Source organism: Phragmites australis, chromosome 8 (genome assembly GCF_958298935.1).
Source record: "Phragmites australis chromosome 8, lpPhrAust1.1, whole genome shotgun sequence".
NCBI classification, from domain to species: Eukaryota; Viridiplantae; Streptophyta; class Magnoliopsida; order Poales; family Poaceae; genus Phragmites; species Phragmites australis.
Window position 1 is genome coordinate 34,897,776 of NC_084928.1, and position 20,639 is coordinate 34,918,414.

Below are 20,639 nucleotides of genomic sequence, written 5' to 3' on the forward strand. Positions count from 1 at the left end.
ACCGACAGAAATGGTGGAGCATCCTTCATTGACAGGGTTCCGATGGTTTGGTGCGGAGCTTTAACTCCTTCACCGACAGATATGGTGGAGCATCCTTCACCGATATAGAGTTGATGGGTCCTCGAACTTTCATGGCAAAATAGCACGAGGCAAAGTTTGCTTGGCGCAGGCCAATCAGGCTATCACACGAGCCTTTTTTATCTTTATATTTCAAAAATCAAAAAATTACATAACTATACATATATTTAAAAAAATTATAAAAATAAATTATTATCTGTAGTATATACGACAATAAGATGTCACCCCTTTAATAGAGGACACCTTTTAAAAAATAAAGATATCGCATTTCTAACAGGTGGCATGTTAAAAAAACACTATATTTCATTACTTTAAAAATTAAAACACTATTAAAATAATCATAATTTTTTTAAAAAAAATATGTTGTAGAGAATACTATACTCTATAGCGAAAAAAATTTCAGTGCCATTCGTTTGTGTCGTTCGTTCAGTGTCATGGCATGACTTGCAGGGCCCAACACGTTTTGTGTCGTTCGTTCAAAAAACGGACGCCTAGCCTATCACACACTCACACGACCCAACACGTTTTGCAGGGCCAAGCCCAAGTCTTTAACAAAATTTTCTCCAATGAGAAGGCCGCGATGCCACAAAGCCCAATATCCAGTACAATTATTTATTTATTTATATATTTTTAAAATAAAAAATTATAAATTGATACGCCTGTTTTCAAATTTTGAAAATTCTATACTCATGGCAGTCGTCCTTCCAACAGGCGACAGGTGTGTCTGCAGGTCATGCCATCAGCCTTATCTACTTGCTCAAGCCCAATAGTCCAACCTTATCTACCTCTCGAGATCGAGTTTTTATATATATATTTTAAATCAAAAAAATTATAAATATATGTGCATATTTTAAAAAATTATAAATCTAGATTCCTATCATCCTTCCAACGAGTTTAAAAATAAATTATCGAAATTTCCAACGAGCAACATTTGAATGCTCTTAAAATTCAAAAAACTATCAAAATAGTTATAAAAAATTCTGTATTATAGATGATGCTATCGTCTAGCTCTTTAAGTAATTGTTTGGGTTAAAAATTCGTGAAAAATCTAAAAAAAAGTTCGCTCAAGCCCAGTGCGTAAATGCTCTAAAAATAAGCCCAATTCGTGAAAGAAATCCTCTTCAGTTTGTAGAGGCCCATGAAGCCCACAGCTTCTAGGTTTTCTCCGCTTCCGCGCTCGCGACGCCGCCGGCACCTCCTCCAGGCTTCTTTCCCTCGCCGCCGCAGCGGCTATAAATTCCACACCAAACCCTTCCTCCTCTTTCCCAGCCTAGGGTTCCAAGCGCCAGCCGCCGCCGCCGCCGCCGCCGCAGCAGCACCAGCATCGTTGCGTCTCTCGCTTGTACCCCGCGCCGCGATCGCCTTCTCCTGACTCTCCTTTTGTTCTTTCGTTTCACTTGGTTTGCGTCGGCCTCGATTTGCTTCTTTGCGCATCGTTGCGCGTTTCTGCTGTCCTCACTTGTTCTTCCAGTGGTGGGGGCACGAACTTCATCGTGCGCGCCGCCTTTGCGGGAAGGGGATAGATCGACGCGCCAAGAAATCGTTTCAGTTGCCACGGCTTCAGTAGGCAATATGATTGTTGCTTGACCACAGTTTCGTCCCCTCTGTCCTCTGTTTCGATTTCTCCTATTTTTGTTGTTTTTTAATCGCTTGCGATCCGATGGTTAAGTTGGTTTCTGCACGGTGCTAACCCCGGGCTTGTCGGATTACCACTCCTTGAAGAAGGAAGCCCCATTGCCTGTGCTAGATCCACCATGCCATTCAGTGTTGCAGGCCATGACGCATCCCGTGAATGGTCTGTGTCAGAGCAATGGATACAGATGCACGTTGCTCACCTCTTCTCTGTTCTTTATTTTTGCTGTTGCGTTTGATTGATGGCAGTGATTTGAACTTTACCCGCGCTTCTGATCTAACCCGTGAAGCACAAGGGAAAAATAATGGTTGAATTTCTTAATATGAGCCATGCAGTAATCATCCCATTCAATTTATTTTCTGCTTCAGCATCATCACCTTTCTTGTGATTGGTTTGGCTGTGATGATACAACCTTCAGCTTACAACGCCAGTTCTGCTTCTGAGAATTCATGACAGATCAAGCTGATTCAAATCTGAGCCTTGTTTTCGTGCATTCTTAACCAAGCTGTTTCTCTCTAGGATCATCAAATTTTCTTTAAAGAAACCCTGCATCTCATTGCCAGTGATGAATCGCCCAATGTTAGGAGGCTGCAACCGGCTCCAGGTTCCTGTTAATCAGGAAGAACCTACTTGGAGCTGCTGCACTCACATGACGTCACCGGGCAATCCTGAGGTCTCTGATGCTGTTTCTCTTCTACGCTTTTGTCAGTTTAGTCTTTGTTGCTGCTCTCAGATATGCCGCAGTGCAAAACTGTGCCGAGTTTAACTATCCTAGCGCAAGTGTTTTTCTGATTTGCGCGGAGGCTGAAAGAATTCGGAGAATGTGTGTTGTCATCAGCTTCGTCTCTTTTGTTTCCGTGAGATGGGAGTTAAATAACAGCACGAGATTCGATGCATCGTAGCAATGCTATGATGCTTCAGTTTCGTACAAATCTGATGTCCTATTTGGTGGATTGGACTTTGCCAATTGGAGGATGCTTAAGCTTCGCACAAATCTGAAGTCCTATTTTGTGGATTGGATTTGCGAAGAACTAGAAACTGCATGAACGATCAACTAGTAGAGTAATTTGATCAATTGTTCCAGTTAAACTGAACGGGACTCTGAAGTGAGACATGACAAGTGCAGATTTTTTCGTTCCAAAAAATAAGTGCAGATTTTGATAAATAACCGATGTCACGCCTCATAACCGAGGCCCGCAAAACAATGCTATGGATAGATGGATGCAGATGATGAGTCACAAGTTTTAATGGGTAATTTGCGTCTGAGGCATCTCTGTGATGTCACACCCTGTTTTCACCTTGGAGATCTGATGCATCCTTTGCTCCAATCCCTCAGGACGTAGGGTTTTTTCGTTTTCTTTTTTCATTATGTGCTTGTTTCTCTATTTGGATCATCGTTGTACTTCTCTGATCTCGATTTCATTTTTTCTAAGATCCTGATTTGCCTTGGTGGAGATCCGATGTGATGACGAGAATGTTTCCCTATTGGTTTGACTGGCCTCCAATTTATATCACCTCTATCTGATCATCTTCCCCACATTCTTCTTACTGCAAGAAGAACGTTTTCCGTTCGTTTGGGTCCCTTGTTGCGCTCACTAAGAACACATTCACATAGGCGTCTCTTCTGCTGTCAGTTAATAGTCTTCTATGCATTTATATGTTAAAATGACAACGGGGCAATCCTGAGGTCTGATGAAATCCTGAGTTGGAAAAACATGTGTTTAGCCTACCTGGAAAAATGACCAACCAAACCCAGAATTATGCTGGAATTTTTTATGCAGTTTTTTAGTATGAATCTCCCAACTGAATTTTCAACGCTCTCTTGTGTTGCCATGACCTGGCGCCAAGGCATTTGTAATCCGCGGTGTGGGATCGGAGGCAATTAAAACCCTTACAAATTAATCGATTGACCATGAACAAATGGAACATATCCCGTGGACTAACGGAACGATGGCAGTGAATAGATGTGGCAATGGTTCAGGTCTTGTCTAGTGCATTAAAAACCCACCCGTATTGAAATCGGAAAGGCTAGATCTAAATTCAACCTGTTGTTTACGGGCTTAATTGACATCCCTAGCAGTGAACTTTGCGTAGTCGTTTAACTCTGATAAATTACACAAGAAATATGGACATAATTTCAGTCGCATTTACGGAAGCGAGATTGGTTCTCCTGGCACTGTTGTGAAAAGTCAAAATAAAGATTGAAAATGCTGATTCTCCTGCAAGGTATTTCAGCCCACAAAACCGCTGCCGCACCCAGGAGCGGCCCGGCCCACAAATGCTTGTCCAGCCTCCCTCAATTGTGATGATCGTGCAAGCGTGTTGGCGGTAACATCCCGAACAAAGTCATGGGCAGGGTTCACGTTACCGACCGGAGGTCGGTAACCGACCTCCGGCGGTAACCGAAAAACCGCGATAACCGCGATTACCGGTCAAAAATTTAAAAAAATTCGGAGAAAATTTATTCGGCAAATTTTAAATTTTTGCGAAAAAATCATGTTTTTGCCCTCTCGGTAACCGAGCGGTTTGTGTCGGTTACCGAGCGGTTTGGGTCGGTTACCGAGCGATTTTCTCGCATTTTGGATTCGGTCGGTTACCGAGCGGTTTGGCTCGGTAACCGCTCGGTTTTCTCGATTTATCGAGCGGTTTTCTTGATTTATCGAGCGGTTTTATCGAATTTCAGCGCAGTTCAACAAAAAACCTAAAAAAGGGTTCAATTTTGTAAAATCAATAACTAATTCATCCGAGCTTCAAATCAAGTGAAACAAATTTTGTTGGCTTCCTTGTAACATGATCTACATGATAAAAGTATTTATACTCATAAAAAAGTTCAAAATTTTCTGTGAGAAATTTTATTTGTTAAACCAAGGTAAATGCATAGTTTACTCTTTGCTAATCCAAAAATCATGAAACTAATTTTGTTAGTCTTCTTACATGATCCTATATCTTTTAAAAATATATGAACTCATGAATTAGTTATTGTAACATGCATGATTGTGTAAATGTGTTGCGACTAGATTAATTCATAACTGACCCATCACACCTTAAAAATTAGTGAAACCACTTTCATTAGCTTATTTATATTATGATTTACGTAGAAAAAATAATAGTAGACATGAAAAAATTAATTAAAGTGATGTTTCTTAACATATTCACTTTATGCTTGTGAACTTTGTAAAAATCATAGAGAATTTAATAAAACTCTAAATAAAGTGAAATCAATTTTAAAGGTTCTCTTAAAATACGTTTTATACAAGAAAAATATGTGTTTGCATGTTACACTTTTCCTTAACGTGAGTTAATAATTGAGCCGCACGCTTCAATTTTTTTCATTTTTTTCAAATTTTCTCCCTATAGAATATGATGCAAACGACATTATTTTTGAAAACTTTTTTCACAGAAGTTCTTAGAATTGTGTCTAGTTTTTTTTAAGATTTTTTTTGAATTTTTGTAAATTTTTTTATTTTTTCGAATTTTTTGAATTCAAATTTCGGTTACCGAACGGTTTTTGAAATCGGACCGGACCGGGAAGGTCGGTAACCGCGATTTTTGAGCGGTTACCGACGGTTTTTTGAACCCTGGTCATGGGTAGGTATTAAAATTTGCTCCGAATTTATGTTTGAAGGGAAACGAAATATTTAATTTTGGATTTTTTTTCACTGACATGTGGAACCCATATATCAGAGGATTAAAAATAATCAAAATTTCAGCAAATTTTTGTAAATTTTGATCTCACAAAGTCTTCGATCCAACGGGTGAGATCTTCCGTAGCGCGCTATCGGACGATCATGAAGTTTCCGCGATTGGTTACTCAACAACCTCCGCGAAGTACAAATTTCGTAATGTCATTTAAACATGTTTGAAACTTGAGGCGTTTAGAACAGAGAAAGATCCAACAATTTAGCTCATTACAAAAACAATGCGTACACTGTTCTCGCAGAAGCAAGTACACGCTCTAGATTTTCGATTTTCTTTTTTTGTCCAAATTATGCGTTCCAGTTTTGCTCGTCATTTGACAGTGGCAGCAATGACATGAACCGCTGCATCTCGAGGTTGAACTCTTCGTCGGTGACGGCAGATGCCGACCCCGGCGATGGAGCTGTCGACCCGCCGCAGGTGCTGAACCACTCCCCTGGGATCGAGCCGGGGACGGTGCCGGAGATCTCCAGCTCCACCTCGCTCGCCGCCATTCTCTTCGCCGGTTTCACGTCCTCTGCAACGCATCAGTTTCCCAATGCAACGACATGTGAGACGATGATCGCGTTTGCAACATGTGTGTTCGTCCTAATCTACATTTCATACCAGATGATCGGCGTCAGTTTCGTTAATCCTGATTTACGCTATCGATTTTTTTGGGGAGGGGGAGGGGGGAGGCTGAGCAAGAACTGACCTAAGAAGAAGTCCCATTTCCCGCCATGTTGCAGGTCTTCTCCTGGAGGGCACTGCGAGGTGACATCGCTGAGCCTGGAGCTTGGCTCGCGGTACATGAGCTCGGGCATGGAGCCTACCCTGAGCATGCTCGGGTTGGGCCGCGGCAGATGGTCGTCGCCGAGGAGCAGAGACTCCAGCAGACCGGCGCCACCGCCGCCGCTGCCGCTGCTCGCCGTGTCAAATTGGTTTGAAGGGAGCTCGTGCGCTCTGGTGGGCAACGGCGGCAGCCCGGAAGAGACGAAGCCGCCGTGGCCAAACCCCACGTTGTTGTCCTGGTGGAGCACCGGCTGCGGCGACTGCTGGTTGGCGACGTGGAGCAGCTGCATGCCCTGCATCTGGTTGAGGAGGGGGTAGTTTTGGTTTATCAGCGGCGAGTGCGAGGCCGTGGCCGAGCCCGAGGGCGACGGCGCGAACGGGTTGCTCGCGTCGTAGAGGAGAGGCGCCGGAAGGTTGGCGTTGGCGTTGGCGTTGGCATTGCCGTTGCCGTCGGCGTCCGAGAACGGGTTGAAGTTCTGCGCGCGCAGCAGTGCGATCTCCCGTTCGATGTCCGGCGGGTAGAGTGGGAGCCTCGCTCGCTGCCGGCGCTTCAGGCGCGTGTTCCAGTAGTTCTTGATCTCGTTGTCCGTCCTCCCCGGCAGCTGCGCGGCGCACACGAGTTGCCAAGAAAAAAAATATATCATGAATTCACAACGTGATCGATCGATCAAACACAAATAAAGATTAGATTTTGCAACAACGAGACTGGCTGCGACTTACGTGCGATGAGATGCGCGCCCACTTGTTGCCGATGAGGCCGTGGAGCCGGAGGATGAGGTGCTCCTCCTCCGGGGAGAAGGGGCCCTTGCGGAGGTTGGGACGGAGGTGGTTCGCCCACCGGAGGCGGCAGCTCTTGCCGCACCGGTGCAGCCCCGTCTCCCGCCGCACGGCGTTCCAGTTGCCCTCCCCGTGCCGCCGCACGTGGTCGACCAGCAGCTTGTCCTCCGCCTGCGTCCACGGCCCCCTTTTCAGCCCGCCGCCGCCCCCTTCCGCTCCGCTCCTTGCCATCGTCGCCACAGCGGAGCCGTCGCCGCCGTCCGCCAGTTTTAACCACCCGCCTCTGCCTCTCTGTTCCTCCCTCGTATCCTGCCTTGTTGTGTGATGCGGCCTTCCCTCTTCCCCTCTCGACCCCGATAAGAGGGGTGAGAGAGCGAGAAGAAGGCAACCAAATCCTCTGGAGGTTTCCTCTTGTCGGGACTCAAATCGGACCCAAGAAGCACGCGAAACTCTTCTGCACCTAGATCGATCGACTAGCTAGTTCAGGTTCCCAAGAGGGGAACAATTGCAGCAGCAAGCAGCCATGCAACCACGGCGGATTGCTGGAACGATGGCGTGGTCGCCTACACGGCCTTCCCCTGGCGCGCCAGAGGAGGAAGACAAAGGGGAGAAGCGGAGGAGCAAGCCGTGGTAATGGCGGCAGAGCGGGGACGGGTGATGAGGTGGGTGGTGCAGCTCCCCGATCGCCCCGCCAAATGCTCGTCGCCGTGCATGCGCCCTCTATTTGCGCGCGCGCCGCCTATTCTTGCGTTTACGGTTCACGGATGCATGCATGGCATTTGCGTGTAGAAGACACGAGAGCCTGCGGCTTTCGTTTTCTAAGTTTAGGCGGCTGCGCCCTTGCTTGGCATTGGCCTCGTCGAGATCACAGGAAGCCCGGAATGGTGTCCGGCTAAGTAGCTGACGTACTCGCTCATCCTCTTTGGCCACCTTCTAGATGTATCACTCTCATGAGGATAGCCGAGGACAGCTGGACGATATGCAAAAAGCAGATGGAATTGCCTCTTTGCATCGTTCAAGTAAAAAGAAACGGAGGAGCTAGCGTCCGGACGTCTGGAGCCGGTGCTAGCTCCAGACGATTTCAGGCATTGGATCTAAATAGCTGGATAATAGCTCCGTCGTTCGATGTAAATTGAAAAATTCTTATCGTAACATGTCATCATGTTGTATACAACAAAAAGCACAAATATTTCTTCTTCGTTTTGTTCTCTTCTGAAAAATTCCCAACACAACATGTCATCGTGTTGCATATAATAAAAAGTAGCTTACTGACATCTAATTCTAGGAAAGAAAAATCTCACCGCAAGAAAATGATAAACCGGTAATCTCAACATCGATAATTTTTTCCAACATTCCAAATCACCTATTATAACATCCCAGTCCCCCTTACTGCAACATTAGTAAAACGAGTTGATCCCACTAAATCACATGTTGCAACACCAAATAAGCTAATGCAACAGCCCAAATCATCTGTTAACATCCAAAATCAGCTGCTACAACATAGAAAAAAGCTCTTCGCCGCTCGATTCAATGCCTTGCTGCTTTGTCTCACCCGCGCAGAAGTGTCGGTGAGTTGTGGCCCTCGCTAGGCCTGGCCTAGTGTGCTGCTAGCCACTGACCACGAGGCCACGACTGCAGCACCACGGTGGTGGTGTCTACCAAGGCTCCAGGGGCACCACCTGCAGCGCCGTGAACGTTCCCACGAGTGCCAATGACGGCAACGGCCTCCCGGTGTCATTGAACTCTAGCGCCTTTGGCCGACGCCAACGCCCAATTTGGCTGACGCCAACGCCCAACGGCAACGCGACCACCTCCAAAAGCTTGATTATGATGACACCATCGAAGGTGGACATCGCGCGCTTCGGAACATCAAAGGCAATCGATGGTCATGGAGTAGCAGCCCTGGAACTGATCGGAGCGGGTTGGACGAGGCAAAGAATGCAGAACAAAGAGCAGAGTTCTGTTGGAGACAAGAGACAGACACGCTTCTCTGCAAACTCGATTGAATAAAACTCACTTACTGCTGAGGATGGGGGCAGATTCGACGGCCCCGTGGCCTCGTTCGAGCACTGAGGGGTTGGATGGATCAGTTGGAGAGAGAGAGAAAACAAGGAAGAGGAATGAAGCTAATGGAGACTACAGAGTTGTCTACGTAGGTGCTAATGGGATCGAATAAAGTTCTCAGTAGTTGAGTGGGTCCAACAGGCGACCAACGGCATCGGACGTAAGGGTGCTAGCATTATCAAAGAAGAAAAGTTGATGCTGTTTGTTACTTGAGTTCCTCAGGTATGTTTAGTAGAGCTCTAACTATAAAAAAATTTAGAGCGGGTTATCTTCAGCTTTAAAAATTCGTGAGCTGAAATTATGATATACTTAGGGTGTTTGAGTGAGCCATGTTATTTTTATTTTAGATTAAAATAGATGTTTAAATATTTCTACTTTAGTATATAAACTTTATATATGAGATGTAGCTGGGAATCAAAGTCCTATCAAATAATACCTTATTGCATTTGCTCCAAGACTATTGATCTAATTGGAGTGGTGTCTTCTTCATCCATAGCAGAGGACTAGAGTTACGATTCACCTAAATCCAAACCGTTAAATTAGTTAGGTGGCGGTGTCATAGTTGTATCTCGTTGTTGCCTGTCTCGTTGTGTCAGGGCACGACACATACGAGAGGGTGGTCAAAGAGAGGCTGGTTTATATATATACATAAAATATTTGCAAGACTACATGTTGGTTTGAAAAAATAGTGGAGATAGGCTAGCGTTGTCTGCTTATCGAATGAGATCTTAATCTCGCTCGCTGAACGGATGAGATCTTATGAGGTTCGACGGTTCAGAAGGTCTCGCCCATTTAATAAGCTAGAACTTGATCTCGTTCGCTGAATAGGCGAGTTCTTCCTCGTTGCGATATCCGTGTGCTCATCCAAAAGGTCTCGTCCATTCAGTGGACGAGAGTTTTTGGATATATAATTCCATGACGCGGTCGTGCAGATGTCAGCGCTCCAACCTTCGAGCTCAGCTGAGAGAGAGGGATGAGAGGGAGAGGAGGAGAGGGGAGGGAGGATATGGAGAGGGAAGGGGAGGGGAGGAAAAAATGTGATTACCGTGTGTGCTGTGATGGGATGAGAACTAAGAGGTACGAAGAAAGCTATGTTCAACATCTGGAATTATGAGGTCTATGGTTTTAGAATTTATGGTTCTTTCACGAAGGAACAGGGACCGAATTATATTTACATCCTTGATTCCAACAAGATGAAGCAGAAAAAGGATGTTGAAGGACTACGAGACTCTGTAATGACATGTACAAAGCAAAAGTTGAATGTTATGTGAAATGATGCAGTAAGTGCAATGAAACATGACACACTTAAAAGAAATGCATCGTTATTGTCTCAAGTGTGAGTCCCACGGAAGTCGGTCCTTCCGGGTTAGCTACGGATGGAAAACATCCTCGTGATCATCGATCGTCGGCTTTGTCAGCTTATTGAGTTCGATTAATGTATAATGTTTTAAAAAATGATATGGAGGGTCATGGTGATATAGTTCTCATCTTGGGTCATGGTGATATAGTTCTCATCTTACCAGGAGTATATTGGAAGAATTGATGCCTCCTATGAAAGGTCCCATCGAACATCTGAATGGCACCATCGCAGCCATGGGAGTACTTAGGCTAGGGCTCAGTCAGGTACTCGTAAATCCGTAAGTGACTTGAAGGACAAAAATCACTCCTATCCTACAAAGAGAAGTTATACAGAGGCTCATCGTGTTCAGTTGGACCAAACGAACCCTCTTATCTCACCGCTGGTCTCACCGCCCTCTTTCTTTCCCGCCTTACCCTCCATTGATCGTTGTGGCTTAAGTTTTTAGATACATGAGCCTTTTATAGATTTGCTGTACTAGCATACGTTCTTTTACCGTGGCGTAATATTACCATCAAATTTGTGTTACACGCACATATCAAACCGTGAAAACACAAATTGACGTCTTCTGCTATAACTTTTCAAATTAGTAAACATGTATTTCATTTTAGTCCTATCTTTTTCGCACGCCTATCAGTAGTCTTTTTAGAGCAATATTAACTACTTTTTAGGACCGATTCCCATAGACTTAGTTTATGCACCAATATAAATTTGTGTTACACGCACCAATATACAAGCGCATTCAGAAAGAGCATCAGAAGATGAGGGATGAGCGTAATCGCATGATGACGGAGGCACGTGAAGCGGAGATGGAGAGGAAACACGAGAGGGCACGACAGGCGCGTGAGGCAAGAACAGAAGCGACGATGAATGAAAAATACCCACGTTGCACTCAGCACACCAGATATTTTAATCCTGTTATTTACATTCACTAAGGCATGTTAGGTTTAGACGTCCAGACAAGATGTTTTAATACTGTTATTTACATTCACTAAGGCATGTTAGGTTTAGACGTCGTACTGATTTAGGTTATAAAGATCATATATTGTAAATGCAACACCCGTGTATGTTGCAGTTTTCATTGAAATCATCGTGTTCAACTTTTCGTTTATGGCAAATCCGAATATCCAAATATCGCACAAACATCTAATGGTACTGGATGATTCGATAACAAAAAATTGCTTATTTTATCGCAAAATTAAATTAATTCAGCCAAAGCAACGTATTACTCGTTTACCAGGTGAGACAAATATATCACACGATAAATAAGCGAGACCAAGATATAGTCTTGTAAATAGGTGACATGTTTGTTTGTCTGATTTTTTTAATGTTCTGATCAGTGAGCCCACATGATATTGCCTGTTTATCTGACGAGATCTTGTTCTCACCTATTACTACTATTTTTTTAACAGGCGTGTAGTTATATATATATATATATCCGCGCCGCCGGCACGTATGATGGCACCCACCCGTCGTGGCCTTCCTCGGAGAACGGCCAACGAACGCGCCGGCCGCAAGCAGTAGCGAGCCGCACGAGCGCGCGGACACGGCTGGCATGCATCACCGGCCCACGGACGCCCGACGCAACGCCTGTGAACGTAGCCCCGAAGCGCGGCGACGGGCACACGACAGCAACGCCGCGGCCGCCTTGTCGGAGCCGCGCGTGCCCACACCGACACGGCCACCTGCCCACCTTCGCTCATCCGCGTTCGGAGCCGCTTGAGGCAGAGACATTTCAACGCGCCGACGCGAGCACGTTTTCGGGCTGTTGGACCGAGACATTTCAAAAGCTACTTATAAAAAATGGTTTTTAACTAATTTTTAATGTAGATGAAATGTATAATATATATTATGAAAACTCATCCAAATCAGTTTCTAATTTTTAATAATATTAGCATTTTTATCAACTTTTATTTCTCAAAAATTATTTTTAAAAATAAACTGTTTAATCTAACTTGCTTCTTAGCAAAAGCAAGCCGCGTCTTCTGTTGGGGTCGTAGCCTTGTACGGATCTGCATTCTCTGACTTTGTTAAAGTCAGAGATGGTACAATACTTTGCAGTTCGTAAACTTTCGTCCGTCAGCTACACTCACGAATTACTGTAGCATCCGCTCGAACCGGGGCAGGGCGTTGGTGGCGGTAGCTGACTAGCTGTTTCGCTCCACGCGCGACGACGGCCCCGCGCCAAAGCCGCGGGCGCAGCAAGGAGAAGCGAATGAACCCACCATCCACCGACCCGGTTTGCGAATTAAACTATGCTATAAGCAGCGACCTAGCATTCCGATTCTCTCCCTGAATTTTCTGAATCTGACGTGCCCTCCACTTTACCTGCCGCAACACGATACGACTATCTCCAATTCGTCCAAAATCCATCAGCAGCAGCCGCCGCTTTTGAATTTATTTAGTTATATATTTTTAAGAGTAAAATATATCAGAACTCTTTAAACTTGTCAGGTTGTATCATTTAGGTTCACATATATTCAAACTGTAGATTTAAGCTATTAATATTATTAAATTTTGCATCCTAGATCCATAAACCTACGCGCCCTTCTCTGCTGCAAACGTGATGTGCCACCCGAGCTCCTGCATGGCATGCCAAAAATTTTAAAGCCAGAAATAATAGTTTTTTAAAAAAATCAGAAAAATATGAAAATTTTGGAAAAATAAAAATATAAAAAAGAGAAACAGAAAAATAGATTTTAAAATAGAAAAAATTAGAAAAAGAGAAAAGGGGGAAATAGGTTTTTTTGAAACAATCAAAAATAGGAAAAATAGAGAAATTAGAAAAAATTATGAAAAACCAAGAAAAAATTAAGACACATGACTATGTCACATGCTAGAAAGAATAAAATTTAAAGAGTATATAGTATATGTTGTATGTGGTCTAGTGATATATTATGCTATATTGTCAGTTAGTAATAGACATGCTAGAAATTTTTGATTTTTTAAAAACAAAATTAGTATTTACAACAAGGTTCATAAAACCGTTTGGACCTCGAAAACCGCTCCCAGCGGTAACCGAAAATTCACTGTTATCACGAAAACTGCTCAAAATTCGGTAAGATTTTGCTCAAAATTCACTGTGTCAATTTTGAAATTTGGAGAAAAAAATCGTCTGAATCGACATTCTGTAACCGATTGAATTACACCGGTTACAAAGCGCATTCGACGATTTATCGACAGATTTTTCCGCATTGTTGGTTACCATTCAAATTTGTCAGTAACGGTTCGGTTTTAGAGATTTATCCAATGGTTTTCTCAAATTTCGGTGAAGTTCAACCAAAAAAAAAAAAACCAAAAAATGGGTCAATTGTAAATCAATAACTAATTCATCCAAACTTCAAATCAAGTGAAACAAATTTGTTAGTTTCCTTGTAACATGATCTATTATGATAAAAATATTTATACTTATAAAAAAGTTGAATATTTTATGTGAGAAAATGTATTTGCTAAACCAAGTTAAATGCATAGTTTACTCTTTGCTAATCAAAAATCGTGAAACAAAATTTGTTAGTCTTTTTACATGATTCTATGTCTTTTAAAAATATATAAACTCATGAAATAGTTATTATAACATGCATGATTGTGTAAATGTGTTGCAACTAGATTAATTCATAACTAACCCATCACACCTTCAAATTTAGTGAAATCACTTTTATTAGTTTAATTATACTATTATTTATGTAGAAAAAATCATGTTAGATATGAAAAAGTTAATTACAGTGTTGTATCTTAACATATTCACTTTATGCCTGTGAACTTTGTAAAAATTATGGAGAAATTAATAAAACTCTAACTGAAGTGAAACCAATTTTAAGATCTTCTTAAGATACACCATACATAAGAAAAATATGTGTTTATATGTTAAGATTTTTCTTAACATAAGTTAATAAATGAGCTGCACGCTTTAACTTTTTTCTTTTTTTCCAAACTTCCTCCCTATAGAATATGATACAAATAACATTATTTTTGATTTTTTTTCCATAGAAGGTCTTAGAATTATCTCTAGTTTTTTAAGATTTTTTTAAGTTTTTAAATTCAAATTTGAAAATAATTCGATTTACAAATATGGTGCGGTCTGGTAAGCTCGGTAATCACGATTACCGAGCGGTAACAGATGATAAATTGAACTCTGATTTACAACATTAAATAATACAACGCGTCATATTCTATAACATATTTTACTTTTAGGAAGGAACCAACAAGTGAGTCTGTTACTAATAGGCAGTATAGCGTAATATATCACTAGACCACATGCAACAAGTCATATATAATCTTTAAATTTTATTCTTTCTAGCATGTATATATGTATTATTTAATGTTGTACATACTGATTTTTTTAAAAAGAAAAATTTCTAGTATGTTTATTACTGACTGGCAGTATAGCATAATATGTCACTAGAACACATACAACACATCCTACATACTCTTTAAATTTTTATTGTTTCTAACATGTGACATATTCATGTGTCCTGATTTGTTCTATTTTTCTATTATTTCTGATTTAAAAAACTAATTTTCCTATTTTCCTGATATTTTCTCTTTTTCCCTAATTTTTCTATTATTTCTGACCTCACTTGCTCGGGTTATGGACATGTGGTGCATGACTTAACAATATTAACGGCCAATATCTGTAGTTTGAGAGTATGTGGACCTAAATGACATGATTTGATAAGTTTGAGGACCTCTTGTACATTTTACTCTATTTTTAATTCTGAAATTTGCAAATTTATATGTTTGTTTTGAAAATTTATACATTTATATACACCTGTCACCCAATAAGAAATGTTGCTAGTTCAATGGACGACAGATCCATGTACCACGAGGTGAGCCTAGTTGGATAGCTATGTAAACACAGATCGATAGTAATGGTCGGGTGCCACACGACCCTATCGTTCGTTCTTGCCGTCCATCTAACATGTGACAAACGGCCTCTGTGACCTCCTTCACCCCATCCACTTCGTCCGAGCCTCATCCACTTGTGCGTTGCCTCCCCGCCACCTTATCAGCACCGTGCACGGTTCTAGCATGGCCTGTCCACCTCTACCGCCCGTCCTCTCTCCACCTCCCCTCTCCTCCCCGCCACCACTAACCACTCCAATCTCAACGCTCCACCACCATCGCCAGCCTAACCATCATCCACCACCACCGCGACGGGTGGCACCCCCGTCGCCTCACCATCCCGCTCATCACTCGCCACCACTGCTGAGCCGACGAGCTCCCCGACCATCTTCTAGAACCGAAGACCTACAAATCCCTAAAAAAACCGAATCCTAACCTTAAACTTAAACCTCACCGTAGTTGCCGAGCTCGTCGGAGAAGGCAATGGCTTACCGGAGAAGATGAGAGCTCAACATAGAAGAATGATGCATGAATCTCCGAATGGATCCTAAGGTAAAAAAATTGACATATTTCTTACCAAAAAATTCAACAGATTTCGTTAAAATCTGTCGACGGATTTCGTTAAAATCTGTCCACGGACAAATAACATTTTCGATTTTTAAAACAGACTACATATTTGCAAATTCCGGAAATATATATATATAAATAGAAAAAGCTCAGCAGTCTTCCGCCATTAATTTACAGTTACCGCCGCTTTCATGGATTCGTCGCAGCAGCCAAGCTCGCGCTGGGTGTGCGTGCGCCTGTACCTTGCACTGCGCTGTCGGTCGCCTCCTTCCGCCGCCCAACCACATGGGTCGCATGGGGGAGGGTGGAGGAGCTCGGATTAAAGAATCAAGGACCCGACCTGCCTTTCTCACTCCTCCTTCACAGATGTCCCGCTGAGGGAGCTGAGAGGAGGAGGACGACGAGGAGGTTCGGCAGCCATGAGCTGGAGAAGAGGAGGCGGAGACGGGGGCGTGGCCAGGAGATGGGTGCTGCTGCTCTGCGTCGGGAGCTTCGGCCTTGGCCTACTATTCACCAACAGGTAATCCGTTGCTCGATGAGATTCGTCCAAGCCAATATTTTGCGGCTCATTCGGCAGAGTTTTGAATGCTCCTAGTATTGGGTGGATGTGGGTCGAGATCTGCGTGTTTTATGGCGCGCGAGCTTCTGGATTTCCGGGGAGAGAATGTAGGCGATTGGATTGGACTACTGCCCTCAACTAGTGAGAAGGCTTTTGTTCCCCTGAATTCGTAGTGTGTTGGGTGGTCTGATGTTTGAATCGGGGTGCTCAAGGCTTCATGAACTGAGACTTTCTCAGGGTTCTTATGTTGGGCCATTTGTTAACCTGTTGGGGCTGGCAATCGAATTGTTCAGACGATTTGCTAATGGGTCAGACGCTCTGAACTCCGGACGGTTGGACTAGCACCTTGAATTACGCTCGGGCTTTGCTTAGTCCTACTGTTCTTCGCAACTTTAAGGCACCTTTTGCTTTAACACGATCACATTATACTGACTTGACATGAGTTGCGTTGCGGCATATGAAGTCTTATATGAGCAAGATTTCTAGGTTAGTAATTTCGCCAAATGCATGTGCACTACTTGATCCTGACTGTTTTATCCAGGATGTGGACATTGCCTGAAGCAAGTGAGGTACCCATACCAAATGAAAGAAGACAGAAAGAGGCTGAGCTTGCGGCCGGAGACTGTAATCTAGGAAAAGTAATTTACTCTCTTGCCTCAATTAATTCCTGAAAGTATTTTCAACATTTAAATATAACTTGATGCCTCTTTTAGTATTGAATAAGTTATCTGCTATCAATATTTGCAACCCTGATATCATGTAGCCCATTGATCTTGATGCAAATCTATGCCATTGTGTCACCAGGTTCAAGGAAAACGCGATTACAATGACATGTTACATATCTCAGATACTCACCATGATGTACAGTATGTGATGATCATACATGCTTTCTGTCTCTCTGATTTGATTCAGGAAAGCTTCAAGGACCTTGTTTCTAATTGGAGTTGAACTGGCTTACTGCAGGACTTTAGATAAGACAATAGCAAACTTGGAGACAGAACTCTCAGCTGTAAGATCTCTACAATATTCTTTTCTCAATGGTTCTCCAGTTTCAGAGGAGTACAAGGCTTCTGAGTCTACCGGTAGGCGGAAGTACCTTATGGTGATAGGTATCAATACTGCTTTTAGCAGCCGTAAGAGAAGGGATTCTATCCGCAACACATGGATGCCACAAGGTTTTTCTCTCTGAATATCCTAATAGTGCCTCATTTGTTCTGGAAGCATTTTGATAGTATGAAATATTGACAGTGAAGTAACAATGAAAAACAGGAGAAAAGAGGAAAAAACTGGTGGAGAAAGGGATAATAATTCGTTTTGTTATTGGTCACAGGTGTGCATCTCTCTTTTACATATAGATCCCATTAAAATTTCTCCATTAACTCCAATAGGTTGTTGATTGCATGCTTGTCACACACTTCTGCTTTGGCATATAAAATCTTATCGAACACATCACCCTGCATGATTGTGGTGACCACTATCATGCAGTATAGATCCAAGGTAATAATACCAATATAGTATGATGACATCCAATTTATTACACATCATACCTTCCATCAAACTCTCTATTCAAAGAGAGTGGACTTTATGAGCACAGGGGCAAATGCCCACCCCTGCCATCTGCCGCCATATCATCAGTGGAGGGCTGCGATTAATCCATGTCATATCTAACAGCTGCAATCGCAGTTGTCCACTGATGATCTGACAGCAGATAGCAGGGGTGGGCATTTGCCCCTTTGCTCACAAAATTCTTTTTGTTATTCAAAATCACAATAATTTTTCTTTCTATCTTCCAAGTAACTTAACTTTGTATATCAATATATATCAATAATGACATATTGCAAGGAAACCGGTTCATTAAATCAATCTCCATAATAGGGGAAAGGTCCTCTCCTTTCCTTCTGTGTTGTTAGGTTACAATATTGGGACCAATTTATTTTTATTTATTTCACTTAATTTTTTCTTTTCCCTTTTAGTTTACTGGCAAGACAAACAAGTGATCCATAGCTATATATGTTTTCTTGCAGTGCTATTTCAGGTGGAATTGTGGATAGAGCAATTGAGGCAGAGGATAGAAAACATGGTGACTTCTTGAGGCTTGTAAGTTTCACTTTGTCTGGTTCACTAAAAGCTAGTTGCTGCTCCACTGCCTTTGGGTTCCATATGAAGTTTTGAAGTCATTTTACTCCTAAATTTTGTTTAAATATTATTCATTTTGCCTAACTTTAGTCGTTTGCACATTTAATGTAGGATCATGTTGAAGGATACCTTGAATTGTCGGGCAAAACCAAGACATACTTTGCAACAGCTGTTGCTTTATGGGATGCTAACTTCTATGTGAAGGTTGATGACGATGTGCATGTTAATATAGGTAAATTTAAATTTTGATCAATGCCTTTTACCATTCTTAAGGTTGAGGCAGTGTAAACATAAGTGTGTTATTATCATGTCAGTTCCAAGGTTCTTTGAGGTCATAAGTATTGTCCTTTTACTACTTGAAAGTATTTCCTTTGATAGGAAACTTAAAAGTATTTCCAAGGTGGCAAGTACCTGTATGCTGATCTGAACCTTAACTATGTTGTCTAGTCTGTCGATTCCAAACAAACTAAGAAAAGTTTGCCAAGTTTTAGCATACCCAATGCTCACACTCCCACCAATTATCTTTGTATGTCCAGCAACATTCTATTCCTAACATGAAAATTTTACGTCTGCAGTGACACTTGGAAATATCTTATCCAAACATGTTTTGAAGCCCAGGGTATACATTGGATGCATGAAGTCTGGCCCTGTCCTATCTGACAAGTAAGAGAAAAATAGTCTCTTTAGTTTGTTATTTCTTCTACATGCTTTTGCTAGTCGTTACATGAGATTTCTGCTGTCCAGGGATGTCAGGTACTATGAACCTGAGCACTGGAAATTTGGGGATGCGGGTAACAAGTATTTTCGACATGCCACTGGTCAACTATACGCTATTTCAAAGGATTTGGCAACCTACATATCTATAAACAAGTGGATACTATCCTCTCTAGTTTTTTTGAAACCACTTCAACCCTATTTCATGCCAATTAACACTAACCTCATTTCTGCTAATTAAATTATGACAGACATGTTTTGCACAAGTATATCAACGAGGATGTTTCTTTGGGAGCTTGGTTGATAGGGTTAGATGCTGAGCATATTGATGACCGCAGACTATGCTGCGGTACTCCACCTGGTGAGCTTCTGTTGTTCTGTTATCAGGATGAGTTCAGATCGATCGTCCAATTTTCTTACATCATTTGCTCCAAAGCTACAGCTGAAGTTGCTAGGAAAAAGTAATAATATCCTCGTGCATGTCGATTTTCATACCGGATTGCCTGTTGGTTACAGATTGCGAATGGAAAGCTCAAGCTGGGAACACCTGCGCAGCGTCGTTCGATTGGAAATGCAGTGGTATCTGCAACTCTGTGCAGAACATCTGGGGAGTTCATAATAGGTGCGCAGAAGGTGAAAAGGTGCTGTTGACTGCTTCTTTTTAATAAAAAAGATGGAAGCCCATAAGATCTAAAGACCATCGACAAGGCTAGATGGTCCTCTATTGTATATTATTTTTTAGTATGTTGTACATTTTGCAGAAAATGTCCATGATTCATTTGTAGGCCTATAACTAGTTAGCTACAGTTTATGATTGGGCAACACCGCTAAAGCAGACCGCGATTTTACTCAGCGTCTGCCCGGTGCCAATTGAGGATTTACGGGGTATAGAGCTGATTGATTCTTCGATATGTTTGGGTGGTCATTTTGTATGGACCTAATAAAAATACTCAGTATATTGTAGAATAAGACCTCGTTATTCTTCGTTCAGTTGCAATCTGATTTGTTATGTTCTGGGTGAGCAAAAACAAACAAATACATGAATTCAAAACCTACCTGCTTGCTAACCGAGACGCCGGGCTCGCGTTTTGCAACCCATAAGAATAATGTGGGCTGCTTCCTTTTTTTGCCAAAGCTTTTGATCTGTTTAAAAATCTGGTTTGGAACTCTTGATTTGACAAGGAAAGATCAGAACAATTCAGGCATGAGAAGAAGTATAAATAAATTGTTCATATTTTCCTATCAGAATACTTTCGAAATCAACTAGCGGATGAATGAAGCTTAAGATAGTATCAGAGCCAGATACTTCAAGTTTAATCTTGGCTAGTGCAATTTAATAAAAACAAATTATTATCCGCTCCTATTCTACGCCGGAGGGCTAAGAGAGTCTTTGTGTGAGGGGAAGTATTGAAGTTTAAGCGAATTACCCATATTTCTTGATCAAC

General features: G+C 42.3%; 2 protein-coding genes and 8 non-coding genes across 10 annotated transcripts; 9 read left to right on the plus strand and 1 right to left on the minus strand.

Annotated features, from left to right (window-relative positions):
- Nucleotides 1-1,544: 1,544 nt before the first annotated feature.
- On the plus strand, nt 1,545-1,671 carry LOC133927901 (small nucleolar RNA snoR111). The gene has a single exon (XR_009911392.1). It is a non-coding gene; the product is annotated as a small nucleolar RNA snoR111 (small nucleolar RNA).
- An 83-nt stretch (nt 1,672-1,754) lies between these two features.
- Nucleotides 1,755-1,900, plus strand: LOC133927906 (small nucleolar RNA snoR134). Its single transcript, XR_009911397.1, has one exon. It is a non-coding gene; the product is annotated as a small nucleolar RNA snoR134 (small nucleolar RNA).
- Nucleotides 1,901-1,953: 53 nt separating this feature from the next.
- Nucleotides 1,954-2,041, plus strand: LOC133927902 (small nucleolar RNA U36a). Its single transcript, XR_009911393.1, has one exon. It is a non-coding gene; the product is annotated as a small nucleolar RNA U36a (small nucleolar RNA).
- Nucleotides 2,042-2,102: 61 nt separating this feature from the next.
- Nucleotides 2,103-2,195, plus strand: LOC133927862 (small nucleolar RNA Z223). The gene has a single exon (XR_009911359.1). It is a non-coding gene; the product is annotated as a small nucleolar RNA Z223 (small nucleolar RNA).
- A 74-nt stretch (nt 2,196-2,269) lies between these two features.
- Nucleotides 2,270-2,386, plus strand: LOC133927869 (small nucleolar RNA Z278). Its single transcript, XR_009911365.1, has one exon. It is a non-coding gene; the product is annotated as a small nucleolar RNA Z278 (small nucleolar RNA).
- A 108-nt stretch (nt 2,387-2,494) lies between these two features.
- Nucleotides 2,495-2,601, plus strand: LOC133927898 (small nucleolar RNA snoR97). Its single transcript, XR_009911389.1, has one exon. It is a non-coding gene; the product is annotated as a small nucleolar RNA snoR97 (small nucleolar RNA).
- A 328-nt stretch (nt 2,602-2,929) lies between these two features.
- Nucleotides 2,930-3,030, plus strand: LOC133927895 (small nucleolar RNA Z101). Its single transcript, XR_009911386.1, has one exon. It is a non-coding gene; the product is annotated as a small nucleolar RNA Z101 (small nucleolar RNA).
- Nucleotides 3,031-3,169: 139 nt separating this feature from the next.
- LOC133927896 (small nucleolar RNA Z102/R77) lies at nt 3,170-3,242 on the plus strand. The gene has a single exon (XR_009911387.1). It is a non-coding gene; the product is annotated as a small nucleolar RNA Z102/R77 (small nucleolar RNA).
- Nucleotides 3,243-5,629: 2,387 nt separating this feature from the next.
- LOC133925996 (transcription factor MYB101-like) lies at nt 5,630-7,528 on the minus strand. The gene is made up of 3 exons (XM_062371729.1): nt 6,899-7,528; nt 6,102-6,780; nt 5,630-5,924 (listed from the first exon to the last, which is right to left on the minus strand). Exons 1-3 carry the CDS (start codon nt 7,184-7,186, stop codon nt 5,698-5,700), a joined length of 1,194 nt encoding a protein of 397 aa, XP_062227713.1. The 5' UTR covers nt 7,187-7,528; the 3' UTR covers nt 5,630-5,697.
- Nucleotides 7,529-15,989: 8,461 nt separating this feature from the next.
- LOC133927233 (probable beta-1,3-galactosyltransferase 2) lies at nt 15,990-20,184 on the plus strand. The gene is made up of 11 exons (XM_062373597.1): nt 15,990-16,305; nt 16,886-16,982; nt 17,149-17,210; nt 17,308-17,519; nt 17,614-17,674; nt 18,369-18,441; nt 18,592-18,712; nt 19,056-19,143; nt 19,225-19,350; nt 19,446-19,555; nt 19,711-20,184. Exons 1-11 carry the CDS (start codon nt 16,205-16,207, stop codon nt 19,857-19,859), a joined length of 1,200 nt encoding a protein of 399 aa, XP_062229581.1. The 5' UTR covers nt 15,990-16,204; the 3' UTR covers nt 19,860-20,184.
- Nucleotides 20,185-20,639: the final 455 nt, after the last annotated feature.

Excerpts from the sequence above, each read along its gene's own strand:
- LOC133925996 (XM_062371729.1), bottom strand. The coding sequence starts at position 7,186 with ATGGCAAGGAGCGGAGCGGAAGGGGGCGGCGGCGGGCTGAAAAGGGGG. Across the intron at positions 6,781-6,898 it reads GGGCGCGCATCTCATCGCAC|CTGCCGGGGAGGACGGACAA; the intron begins GTAAGTCGCAGC and ends TGCGCCGCGCAG. Across the intron at positions 5,925-6,101 it reads GAAATGGGACTTCTTCTTAG|AGGACGTGAAACCGGCGAAG; the intron begins GTCAGTTCTTGC and ends GATGCGTTGCAG.
- LOC133927233 (XM_062373597.1), top strand. The coding sequence starts at position 16,205 with ATGAGCTGGAGAAGAGGAGGCGGAGACGGGGGCGTGGCCAGGAGATGG. Across the intron at positions 17,675-18,368 it reads CGTTTTGTTATTGGTCACAG|TGCTATTTCAGGTGGAATTG; the intron begins GTGTGCATCTCT and ends GTTTTCTTGCAG. Across the intron at positions 18,442-18,591 it reads ATGGTGACTTCTTGAGGCTT|GATCATGTTGAAGGATACCT; the intron begins GTAAGTTTCACT and ends CATTTAATGTAG.